At 55.3% G+C, this 13355-nt stretch overlaps 1 protein-coding gene across 5 annotated transcripts in view; it reads right to left on the reverse strand.

The window, feature by feature from the left end:
- The window catches only part of SLC22A23 (solute carrier family 22 member 23), a 126813-nt gene that overhangs the window by 13533 nt on the left and 99925 nt on the right, over nt 1-13355 (reverse strand). For all 5 annotated transcript variants that reach the window (XM_025265004.3, XM_025264998.3, XM_044926554.2 and 2 more), the window contains one exon: nt 3758-3885. In XM_025265004.3, the coding sequence (XP_025120789.2) occupies nt 3758-3885 (128 nt within the window). The remainder of the gene's footprint in view (nt 1-3757; nt 3886-13355) is intronic.

Here is a 13355-nt window from a genome sequence, read left to right on the forward strand (position 1 = left end):
AGCAAGCAAGACTGTGGAAGCTGGGGAAGTGAGTAAAGACTGAAAGTGCACCGACCGGCGGCGGCTGGGGGCCTGAGGCGCGGGCAGCCCTGGTGGGGATGTCGGGCCCAGGCTGTCGCTGGGCTGCCCGCAGCACAGCCGTGCGGTTTCCCAGCCGTGACGCGGTCAGGGGACGTGGGACGTTACAACGGGGAGACTGATGGGGAGGTTTCAGAATTCTGTCTCTGCAACTTTACCATAAACCTGGGATGAATCCTAAACAACTGTACTAAAAATAAAGCCTGCAGTGGGGTACGAAGGCCTGGGGGAAGTGGGGTCGCCTCTGGAGGGGCCTGGGAGTGGCAGCCCTCTCGCGAGATGGGGTCTTGGGGGTATGTTCCCCTCCCGTACGACCCCAGGACGCCCTGCCTCCTCCCTGCCATCCCACGGGAGAGGGTCACCAACTCACTAGTGACAGCTGGGGGGAAAAACAGGCTGCTTAACCACAAGGGCTTACGAGGTTTTCTCTTCTAAAAATGTTTGGGGACTTTCCTGGTGGCCCAGTGGTTAGGAATCTGCCTTCCAATGCAGGGGATGTGGGTTCGATCCCTGGTTGGGGAACCAAGAGCCCACAGGCTACAGGCAATGAAGCCATCCACAGCTGCTGCAACCCCCGCACTGCACGGGAGACCCAGTGCAGCCAAAAAAGAAAGAAGTCCAGATCAGCCTCACCAACTGGGGCCCGGAAGGGAGAAGGGAAACCTCTCCTACATCTGAGGGATACCAGCCCCCCTGTCTCCAGAACCTTCTTCCTTCTCACTGTTCAGGCCCAGACTGGAGGCCTGTACCCCAGCAGGAACAGCGGGCCATCCAGCCGTCCGGCCATAGATGCTCCTGAGGTCCTTCTGACCTTTATCATCCCCTCTGCAGAAACAGGCTTATTAGGGTTACAGACACACTTTCCCCATGGTCAAAACACTGGAAGACTTTTAAAGAGCATGGACATGTGCTCCTAACACCTAACACTGATCCAGCGATATGAGCATCCTCACTGTTGGAAAACTGCTCGTGAACCTGCCGTCACGGCCACACTTGCTCACCATGGAAATCTTCCAAGAAGAAAAACTAAACGTCCATTAGTGCAGCTGTATAGATCTAAATTTTTCTGTACTGTGGCCCAAACTGAATTCCTGATACTTTCTAGTATATGAAATAGAGGTTGTTAAGAAGCTGTAGCAATTGTAATTACGACCCGAGTTTGTTTTTTTCCTAAGCATTAAACTCTGGAGCCCAAGTTGGCTGTGGTCTGCAGAGGTAGCTGCGTTATTCTGGGTGGAAACACATTGACCCGTCGGGGCTGCTGGTATCTTGCACGTCCCCGGCCGCTCACAGCAACGCAGAACTTCCCAGGTCTCCTCTGGTGAGGCCCTCGGGATGGACACCGGAGGCCATTCGGTCTCTCCAGAACTCTTGGGACTCCCTGAGGTCCTCACATGGGGGAACAGGAGGAGTGACAAGGGGCGCCGAGAGTGGACTCTGAGCACCCGCGAGTCGATGGGGAGATGCTTCCCCTCTCCCTGCGCCTCTTCCAACCTCTTGGAGCCAGAATCGAGATTCCAAGAAGAAAGCTAAGTCGAGCCTCTGGGGCTCCAGGCCTCCCCTGCTCCACCCGCTCCCCACTCTGCCCTGCTCCCCGCGATGGGCCACAGGGGAGCCGGCCCTGGCCAGGCAGGTGACAGCTGTCCTCAGCTGGGGGGCGAGGGGCCTGATGGAACCCCAGCTCTCGCCCTCTGGCTGAGGCTTCCTGCTCTGTGCCTCGGCTTCCCGTCTGATGAAGGGATGGGTTAATGACCAGACTGAAGCCGCTGTGGGGCTGCCTGGCCCCCAGGGTGCAGCGGCCTCCCTGGCCCCGGGCTCAGCTGACCCAGACCTTCCCGGCTTCTCCCCGACCAGCGAAGGGACTCCTTCCTGGGCCTGGGGGACCCCCGCTGACCCCTGAGGCTGACCCTTGAGGTGGCCTCTCTGCCCGAGGCCCCAGCGGCCTGAGGACCCCGAAGGAGCAGGAAGCTTATGCGCAAGGTCAGAGGCGGGGTGCTGGGGGCAGGGAGGGGGCCTGACACGGGGACCTGCTCCTCACTCGGGGTCCAGGACAGACGGACAAGGCAGAGCGAGGCACACGAGGCCGGGTCAACACTCCATTACCGAGCAGAGCTCAGGCAAAGCCCCCTTGGCCTGATGCGGGGACCCTTGAACCTCAGAGCGTTACCCATCTGACCTGGGCCAGGCGCTTCCCTCGGCGTCAGGCTGCCCAGAGAGGGCCTGCTGCAGGGGGACAGCGGACCGCCCTGACTGGCTCAGGAGGGAACGCCGGGAGTGGGGAGCCCTGCCCCAGCCCCAGCCTCTTGGGGCCCCTTTCCCAGAGGTAGAGGGGGATGATCTGATTGACAGAACAGGTTCTGAGGAGGGTCAAACGCACATGGCGCGGCTCAGCCCCGCCTGGCGGGGGTGGAGTCAGGGCGGGAGACAGCCGGGAGGGGCCTGGATTAGATGCTGGGAAGGAGCGTCCACGCAGGCAGTGCAGGGGGCAGGTCTGGAGCCCGGACACCCGCCGTTCCCCAGCTGTGCCCGGGTGCTGCCTCGGAGGGAGACCCAGGGGCGGGGACAGCCGCGTCCCCCGCGACCCCGGGCTGAACCCAGCACTACCCAAGTCTCCGGCAGGGAAGTGGGAGGAAGGCTGAGCACCGCCTTCCAAAAACAGGAGGGAAATGAATCTGTGCAATGAGGATGCAGACAACAAGCTCCTCCCAGACGGGTTGTAACCCGGAAGCAGCAGAGGAGGCGATGAAAGTGGGGAAACGCCAGAAACAAGGCACTTTGACTTAAGAGCGCTGATGTGCTAATGCACAGGCTTGGGCAAGACTGGGGACGAGGGCCGGACCATCGTGCGGTCCACCCGGTCCACCCAGCCCTCCCGCCCCGCCGCCCCACCGGGCCTGCCCCCGTCCCCCTCTCCTGCAGCAGTACCGAAGCCACTGCCACTGGGCTTCCAGGGCCCGCGTCCCGGCGCTACTGCTCACTAGCTGTGTGACCCCTGGCGAGATGCTCATCCTCTCTGTGCCTGTCCCCTCACCTGCAAACGGGGACAGTTACAGGGCCCTGTACATAGCTGCTGTGAAAGACCTCAGCACGCGCCAGTCACTTCTAGTGCTTACTGAACCCACAGCGTTCTGGGTTCCTTCCAAGATCTACTGGATCAGAGCTCGGGGTGCCGGGAGGGGGCCATGGGTCTGGTCCAGCTTGTGCTGACGTTCCTGATAAATTCTATGGATCTGAACTTTCCTGCTTCTTCCGACGCCCAGTCAATAGGTCCTGACTGATACAGACAACGGGGTATCTGCCTGAAGGTCCTTCTTGGGAGAGATGGCTTGAAGGCCAGGGCCACCCCCAGGCCAGCGTCCCTGGCCATGACTGCTGGCACCACACCCTGCAGGCAGGCAGGCAGGGCTGAGTGCCAGGAGCCAGCTAAGCCCTCGAGCTTCCCCTGAGGAGCAGGGGCACCTGAGGTCACGCCTCCGTCCGGACTTGGACCTGATCACGTTCCTAGTCGAGCTGGGGACCGACCATCACAGGAAGTGAGACCCCTGGATGGGGCCACTGCCTGGCAGTGCCCTCACAGGCACCAGGGGCGTGTTGTGGGGTGACTCCCTGTTCTGGAGGGGTGGCTGGCGGGTCCCCCACGCCTGGTGGGGCCTTGGGGTTGAAGGGAAGACGTGCTCACCGGGCATGACGCCTTTGATGTCACTCTCGGGATTCATGTGGTTCTTCTGCGTGAAGTGCAGGATCAGCTTCTTTGCCGACTCAAACTGGTGGGTGGCCATGAGCCACCTCAGGGACTCAGGGAAGATCCTGCAGAGAGACGGGGCACGGGTGAGGGTCTTTGCATTGCGTGGGGCGAGAAGACGCTCTGTCAGGGGCTGGGAGCGTGCAGGCAGGTCCGTCTGGGTTTCTGTCCGTGACTGTGGAGGCCAGTGGGGGCTCGGGATTCATGTAGTACCACCGGCCGAGAGAAGACTGTGGCCCTGGATGTTCCTAGTTTTCTTTAGAAAGTATAAAGTTGCAGGTTTTAAAAATATGGCAGAAAGGAGCAGTATCCTCCCAGCTGTGTCAAGAAACCCATGTAGACTGTTGAGCACAGCCCTGCGTTTCTAAAGCCCGTTCCAGCAACTCACTGAGTGCTTTTGTGACAGTCTGTCTCAAAAGAGGGGCTTCCCTGGTGGCTCAGACGGTAAAGAATGCAGGAGCTTGGGTTCCATCCCTGATCGGGAAGATCCCCTGGGGGAGGAAATGGCCACCCACTCCAGCATTCTAGCCTAGGAAATCCCATGGACAGATCTGTTTCAAAATACAAATGTTCATAGAACGATTTTAAGTTTTAAAAAAATGCCCCCATTCTAGCAACCTGACGGCACTTTCCCGGCCTCGCCTGCAGAGCTATGTCCACCTTGCTGCTGATACCTGGGACTCCTCCCTGAGAGGATGGTTTTCAAGGGTTATTGGCAACAGAGTCCTTGCTGGTTTGTGTTTAGGATGAAATGTGATGAGGATTCCCAGTGGGAGGAAAAAAAAAACCACCCAAAGTTGTGTATTATCATCAATGCATTTTGTAATTTTACATTTATAACGATATTTGCAAGTCGGCCGAAGAGAACAGCGTGCCTGTTTGGAGCAGGGTCAGCTTGCTTTTTCTGTAAAAGCCCAAACAGTCAATATTTTAGACTTTGCCTGCGGGCCGCGAGGTCTCTTCATAAACCACTGACTGCCACATGCCCAGGGGCGGGCTGTCCCCCCAGGACTTGCCTCTGAGGCTGGCGGCGCCCCTGGGTGGGAGACGGGGACGGCAGCACAGACCCTACGTCCCGCGCTCCAGTGTCACCTTGCCCCCTGTCGCTTGCAGGGTGTCCGGGAAGCGTGACCGATGCTGATAAGCAGTTATCTTTGCTGCTGCCCGGCACCTGCCCTGCCAGCTCTGGGGAGCCTCCAATTAAGAGTAAGCCAGAAGCCAGAAAAGCTGTCATGTCGAATCTTGTTTCAAAGTCACGTCACTCATGATGTAGCAACTGCCACCCCCTTTCCTGTTTGAGCAAAAATCAAATTTCTAAACGTTCATGATTATTCTGCAGAAAGAGCTGACGTCAGCGGTACATTGGGTACACTGGGCTAATCTCTGAGTGTTAATCTGAGCTGGGAGACCTGGGTCGTCACCAAGAGTCAGAGCTCCCCTCCCATGGAGCTGCAGGAGGACCCTCCCCAGGGAGGCACGGTCCAAGCCGGAAGCTGGGCTCAGGGAGCCCCATGTCTTCTCCCCTGGGAGCCCCTCAGAAAGCTGATAACACAGGTTTCAAACTGGAGGTACAGATCTTTTTTTTTTTTTTAAATAATAAAAGTTAATGTTTTACTGGCCTCTACTTTTTACAAATAACTCTGAATAATGTATGTCAAGCAAAGAGAAGCACTCAGAATCATATTAAATAGACATTAACATCTTGCCATATTTTATCAGAGCTTTTCTTTGTTATGAAATAACCTAACACAAATTCTCACCCTTATAGTTCTCAACGCCCTCTCCCATCCATCTTTCTGATTTATTTGAGTTTAGTGCCACGTTCTCATTTCTTGAGAGAGACACACAGATCATTAACTTTAATTCTTCTTTTCTAATATGTGCATTTTGGACTTCAAAATTCTACCTACTGTTTTAGCTACACTTTACAGTTTTTGATAAGGAGTTCTTGCTGAGATTTGATTCTAAATATTTTGTGATTCTCTCAGGATTTTTCCTTACCTATGACAAACCTTGTATATATTTTACAAATGTAAATGTTACATATATATGTATATATAAACATATGTGTACATGTTACATATATATCTATATATATACACATTTACAAACACACAGGGTTTGAGAGGAGGGTAGTGGTAGAGTTGCAATCTTGTTTCATTGATTTTCAGTTTTTTAAAATCATGTTGAGAAAACAGTCTGTGTTCCTGCAAGCTGGCACAACCAGAACCCTGGATCCAAGAGGAGAGATGGAGAGGAGAGGGAGGGCCCAGGGAGGGGGGCCCCTGAGGTTATGGGGGAGCAGCGGCCCTCGGACCAGAATGAACCCAAGTAAAGAAACTGCTCTCCCAGGAGACCTGGGCACAGGTGACAGGCAGGCTCTGTTAGCCACACGATCCGTCTCCGGTGGCAGATAGCACTGCAAACCACCTCCCCACGACTGGGTCTACACTCACTAGGCACCCTGCCACACGTTTCCCACGAGTTTAAGCCTTTCAAACTCGTCATGTGGAAGTAACATTCTCCCTACTGCACAGACGGGAAGACTCAGGTGAACAAAGTTCAGGGGCATCGTCCAGCTTCCAGGGGGTTAAAGGCAGAGTTGGATCAGAGCCCAGGCACTCCGACCCAGGACCCACGTCCAGGACCTCAGGGGTCACGGCAAAGACGCCCAGTCCGAGTGCGGGGACGTGCTCCGATGATGGGGGATGGGAGACAGATACGGATCCAGCGACACCCCCTCGGGCCCTCCAGACGCCACGGCGCCCCCCAGCCCCGGGTGTTTCAATCTGCTGCGGTCATAAAGGACTCGCTGAGCTGTCCGCCTGTGAGAAAGCCCAGGATGGCCACTGCAGCCTGGGTCATGTGCGGTGTGGCCACATTATGGGAACTTAATGAAATGTCTCCCAACAAGTACATAATGTAATAACACCATGGAAATTAAAAAGCCGGCCAGCGGCCCAGGGTCTGGCAGGAATGCAGCTGAGCCTCAGGAAAGGAAAGAGCCTGGTGGGCGGCTGGAGCCACATCTGCTGTGGGACTCACGCGTGGGACCAACACTAAAACGGCAGCCGCTCCGGTATTCCTGCCTGGAGGGTCCCACGGGCAGAGGGGCTTGGAGGCTACAGTCCATGGGGTCGCAGATGAGTCAGACAGGGCTGAGCTGCTAAACAAGAAGCAAGCCAGACTTGTCCTCATGGTCTGTTCTGCATCCCCGTCACCTGAAATATCCCTCAGAAATTAACACTTAATTCTGTGATCCTTTCATAATACTATGACGTTGATGCTCTGCAAAACTAACTCTATCCTCGAGTTGTTCTGTCTGTGATCCCGAGGCACTCAGTGTGGGTGACGTGCCTGCTGGCAGACGTGCTCGCATGCTGGTGATGCGACATCACCACACTCACGGGATAAATGTGAACTGGACACGGTCAATCCGGGGGGAAACACGGAAACCAGTGACGCCTTGCGGGGAGGGCCTTCGATCAAACAGGTTAGAGGGAAGCACGGGTGAGGATGGAGGAGCAGAACCGTGAAAGGCTTTGAGGATGGAGTTTCCCTGAACGTGGCTGAGAAAAGGGTCGTAGATGGTTGTTCTAAGGGTGCTCTGATTTAAAGAGGTGATTCTAGCTCTGGAGTATTACCAAGCATCACACGTATGACATTCTGAAAAGGCTCTCAAAATGAAAAGAAAAAAAATCAAAGACTAGAATTGAATGAAACACCAGTTGGAAGGATATTCTAAGTCTTTGAGTCAAAGCTCTTATAAAAATATACACTTTGCTCCAGTAGATAAGCTTTCACCTGAATTTTTTCTTTTAAACTTTCGTTCTGTTTGGTATTGAAAAAATTAGGCAAGGAGGCTCAGTTCAGGGTAGAGCAAATGGATATGAATTAGCTCTTTGAAAAAAAAGTTAAGTTCATGATTTAAATTTAGTAAATTAGGGAGAAGGGACAAGTACAAAATTAAAGAAAATTTGGCTCTCAGGATGGTTAAACCCCAGTCTTCCTAAGACAAATGAACCCTTCCTGTAAATTTCTGTGGAACAAGGAATTTTTTCATAATTAAATTGCATCCCATGAGCTGATAGTTACATAAATTCGGAACGCAGAACCTTTATTGGTTTTCAACATGATGCACACATAAGCTCCAGAATTCTTCCTCTACGGCAAAACTGTGGGGGAGATTTATCAGCAGGCCCAGTCTCATAGACCAGTTTTGTGACCTTGGGCAAGTCACCTCACCCCCAGGCCTCTGTTTCCCCATCTGTGGAATGGGGTGAGGGTGTGTCGTGACACCAAGGCTCCCCCAGCCCCAACATTCTAATTCATTTCAAGGGGGCTTGTGGCGACTGTTGCCTCTTTCTGGAAGTTAAAAAAGGTGTTGCTCATGCAGTGCACGGAACAGATATTCCAATGCTGCTTTAGGTTCTGCCAGGATGGGTGGAGTCAGTCCCTAAGACGCCTTCGCAGCTGGGCTTTTAAAGGTTCGGCAGCTCTGAATGGACCGCAGCGTGGAACAGCTGGGATATATTTAAAACGTTCCTCAGTTCCCGCTCAAGACAGGGGTTACTTGGAATTCATCTGGACTCATTTCCTCCACTTCCTTGGCCTCCCTTCTTTCGGCTCCTTTTACTAATTGATTCACGCGAAAGGTGATCAGGACGCAGAAAGTGATAGACACGTGGGCATTCAAACGTAATACTGCAGGGGAATTAATTTGGCATTTTTGCCAACGATAAAAATAAAATGTGCTGAGAAACGATGTGAGGAGGTAAGTGGGCAGAAGGAGCAGAGCCTCTGTGTGCTTCTTTTTCTAACTGGAATTCCATCAGCTCCTCTGAACAAGCCGCCTGTTACAGGGAGCCTCGTGGACCCCGTGGGGAGCATCCCCTCGCCCCCCGGCCTGTGGCTGCAATCTCAATCCCCTCGGGATGATCATCGAGGCCACAAACGGAACCCCGATGGCTCACCGTGACTGCAGACCCAACTCCGGGAGGCGGCCTGTTGTGTCACACCTCGGCCGACCCCAAAGGAACAGTCACAAGGACCGGAGAGGCCTCCCACCTCCTGCCAGGACCCACCCTCACGTGGGGCTGTTGTGGGCTTTGCTGGAGGGCCTTCAGCAACCGAAGGAGGCTTGGACCCGGCCACTCGATCCGTCCAGGGATTCTTGCCAGTTGCCAGCCGGGCAGGCAATCAGCAGCTGTTGCCAGAAGGCCACTTCCCTAATACCTGCCGGCCGCCAACAGCTCCACCCTGCCGCTCCCACAACACACATGCACACGTAACACACCACACAACACACACACGCACGCAGCACACGCATGCACGCGCACCGCCTGAGCTCGGCCTGGCCCCCAGCCTCCGAGATTCCCAAGCTGGTCTTAAGCGACCCCTGGCTTCCCCGTGGTGGGCAGGGTATCGGGGCGGATACTGGAGCACAGGCCAGGCACTGGGCCTCGGTGTGGCTCCGGGGTCAGCACCGCCGGCCTTTGGAGCCGAGGCCAGACCCGGCGGTGGCGCCTCACTTCTGACTGGCGCCTCTCTCCACATCCACTTGGAAACGTTTCAGTTGACTGCAGGGCTTCCTACTATTTTACATAATCTCTGCCTACTCAGAAGGCAAAAATGGCACTGCCTCTAGCCTGAGGGCTCCTGAAAATTCCACCCATCAGCAAATCCCCCTAACCCCAATTTAGAGAGCATTCCGATCTGCTCATCGGGTGCTTATGACTGACACGTGGCCACCGCTCTCGCGTCTGTGTTTGCCTTTGTCAGCGTTACCTGATCTTCCCCATCCAGATAACTTATAGACAATCAGGATTTCATGGGGCTTCCCTGGTGGCTCAGACAGTAAAGAATCTGCCTGCAATGTGGGAGACCTGGGTTCCATCCCTGGGTTGGGAAGATCCCCTGGAGAAAGGAACGGCTGCCCACTCCGGTATTCTGACCTGGAGAATTCCATGGACTGTATAGTCCACGGGGTCTCAAAGAGTCGGACACAACTGAGTGACTTTCACATACATACACAGGATTTGATGGGTGTCCCAGGCGACACAGGGGTAAAGAAGCCACCTGCCGATAATGCAGGAGATGCAAGAGACGCGGTGGGTTCAATTCCTGGGCCAGGATGATTTCCTGGAGAAGGACATGGCAACCCACTCCAGTGTTCCTGCCTGGGAAACCCCATGAACAGAGGAGCCTGGGGGGCTACGGTCCACGGGGTCGAAAGAGTCGGACAGAACTGAGTGACTGAGCACACGTGGGATTTGACTAAAACATTTTTTGTTGTTTTCGTTGCAAGTTTCCTGAAACTCTCCTTAAATTAACTATCTGACAAGCTGTACAAATAATCACTGCAGTCAATCGAGCTCCCAGAGGCGATGTGTCTTTTATGACTCACTTCTTCCACTTTCCTGGGAGGAAAACGTTGTCCCGTGGGGCCTAACCTCTGGTGACGGTGTAACTGAGTCGGGTTTCCTTCATGGGGTGCAGGGCGTCCTGAGGCCCTTGTTTTACGTCTCCATAGTGTTATTTTGACCCCCTGTTGTAAAGAATCTGCCTGCAGTGCAGGAGACCAGGGTTCCATCCCTGGGTTGGGAAGATCCTCTGGAGAAGGGAATGGCAATCCACTCCAGTATTCTTGCCTGGAGAATCCCATGGACAGAGGAGCCTGGCGGGCTACAGTCCGTGGGGTCGTGGAGTCGGACACGGCCGAGAGACCAACACACACGTTGAAATAAATTTCCTCTTGATGCAGGAAGGTGTTTTGTTCCCGTTGAGAGTGGGCAAGACAAACAAACGCTGGGATGCACATGTACGGTCCTCATGCTGGCTCGGGAGTCACTGCGGGCCTTGACCTCGGCCGGCAGACCAGAACTGGGCCAATCTCTCTCTGCCTCAGTTTCTCCATCTGCCCTTGAACCTCCTCCAGAGGGTCTGAGTCACAGAAAGTGCCGGGCAGCATCTGACTCTGAGCAGACCCTCAAGAAATGTTAAAAATCAGTATTATTCTGGTCAGAGTGGTTCTGGCGGTATTTAAAAGAGCCAAGTAATATTTAGGAGTGCTTATCTATTGGAATTGTTAATCATTTTTTTCAGGATATTTATCTAACATGAGGCCCTTCAAATGCTTTACAATGGCTTGTTTCTTGAAATTTTTAAAAATTAAGGTTGCTTGCAGCACACACCACGTGCCCAAGGGTTGTAAGTGCTTCTCCTCCAGTGAGTCCCCAGGCCAGCCCGCTCGGATGGCTGCGGTGTCAAGGTTCACCTTCCCTCTGAGGGATGGACAGACTGCTTGTTCTCCGCTGTTCCCAGGGCCGCGAGAGCCTCCTCTCAGGCCTCTGTGTTCCCGTGGGGGTGACTCCCTCCTGCTCTCCTGGACGCGTCCCAGGTCTCGCTGAGCGCCGGCAGCGCTCGGTCGGTAATCCCGGACCTTCACACGTCGTGAACCTTCTCAAGGCAGCTGACGCCACGCGTCCAACAGGCGAGTCTCGGGGAGACCCTGTTCGATGCAGGGAGTTGGCTGGGAGCCTGGGGGTCATGAAGGGAGACCATGCCCAGGTTCCCTGTGGGGTGAGGGACACATGGGTGCCAGGGCAGGTGGGCAAGGTGGGGCCTTGCCCTCCCAGCAGATGCCACCATGGGCCACAGCTGGAGACTCCCAGACATGCCTGCACGTGAGGATACGTTCTCACAGAGCAGATAAAATCACTGGATTCGGTACCGAGGCTTCTGTGTCGTCTACCGGTTCCAGGAATGCCTGCAACTTCCGCCGTCTGAGATGACCCACAGGGACTGCACTGGGCAGCAGGTCATGCATGGCATCTTGCAGACCCCAAGGCTGGCACCTGCTCACGTCCCGGCAGAACCAAGAACCCCTTCCTACAAGAAGGGTGTGCTGTCCACAGCCGACACGTGTCTCCTTTCACACCTTGTCAGCATCTTCGTTGGACCAGGCCCCTCGTCCCGTAAGCAGACGGCTGGCTGTTCCTTCTCACGGGGCAGCCTGGCACGCAGCAGCCCCCTGGGACTCGAGCCGACAGCCTCCCTGGGGGGCTTCCTAAACCACCCTTGGACATTCGGACCCAGGAGGTCTGGGGTGGGCCCCGTGGTGGTGACGGTCCAGGCCGCACTCTGAGAACCACTGACGCTCGCAAACCAGCTTTTAATGGCTCTCCACACTTGTGAGTGTTTTTAGGGCAGCTTTTTGATGTCCTGGTTTCCCTGGCGAAAACCAGAGGTAATCCCACCAACCACCAGCTTGGACCTAATCCGAGAATATCAGGTTAACACAGCCTCGCAGACAGGAGCCTAGGACTGATCTCGGGAAAAGCGCTTCCTGAAAACTTGAAGACACGTTCAAGTTGCCAGACCTGATGGCGCACCTGCCTCGCAGGAGGCACCCGAGGCTGCCCTCCCTGACAAGCTGCTTCTCCACGAGGCAGGAGCGTGTGTGTGTGTGTGTGTGCGCACACAGGAGGCACCCGAGGCTGCCCTCCTTGACAAGCTGCTTCTCCACGAGGCGGGAGCGTGTGTGTGTGTGTGTGTGTGTGTGTGTGTGTGTGTGGACAGTGGGCCCAACACCTGGCAGATACTCCCTGAAGAAGCGCGGGTGTTCTGTTTCAGCAGAGGCCTCCCCGGGGACCTCGCTGAATTGCTGCGCCTGTGGTAAGGAACCCACTTGCCAACGCAGGAGGTGCAAGAGGCTCGGGTTCAATCCCTGGATTGGGAAGATCCCCTGGAGAAGGAAATGGAAGCCCACTCCAGTCTTCTTGCCTGGAGAATCCTGTGGACAGAGGAGCCTGACAGGCAACAGTCCATAGCGTCGCACAGAGTGGGACGCCCCAGCGCACACAGGGTCCGAGGCAGACGGATGTGCCCATGCTCCTGCTCACAAACCATCCTGGGGGCTCAGCTCCTGCAGAGATGCTCTTCAGGGGGCGACAGCGAGCAGCGACATTTCGGAAGCGTGACAAAGCATCTCCACCGTCTCTGGGAACCCTTCCTCCTGGGTTTCCCCCCAGCCCTGCAGGCAGAGATGCCGCACAGCCAGCCTTCGCCGGCACCTTCTCGGTCCCGGGTCACTCTCCGCAGGGAGACCCCCCCAGGCCAGCCAAGGCCACGTCTTCTGTGCACACCTTCCTGATTGTGTACCCCACACTCTCCCCAACATGCTCAGTGAGCGCACACCTGGACCCCCGAATACAGCCGCCCTCTGGAGCATGCTCAGCCCCCAGACTCTGGTTACACGACCCGCATGCTCAGAGGCTGCAGCCTGGCCAGCCACATGGAGCCAGCTTCTGCCCAGCTCCCATCTGCCGGGACCACGTCTCCACCCAGAACTTGGTCCTATCTCCTCTTTCTGATCACTTAATCTCAGCAAGGCCCATTTCCTCAGAGAGGCTACCCCAAGCTCCTTCTTCCCGTGGCTTTGTCCCACTTCTCCTCGTGCTGCTTATTAGAAAGTGTGCCGTTGGCTCGTTAACTGCTTTTCGGGCCGTGGCCCTCCTCACCCCCCAACAAGCAT

This window comes from Bubalus bubalis, chromosome 2, assembly GCF_019923935.1.
Source record: "Bubalus bubalis isolate 160015118507 breed Murrah chromosome 2, NDDB_SH_1, whole genome shotgun sequence".
NCBI classification, from domain to species: domain Eukaryota; kingdom Metazoa; phylum Chordata; class Mammalia; order Artiodactyla; family Bovidae; genus Bubalus; species Bubalus bubalis.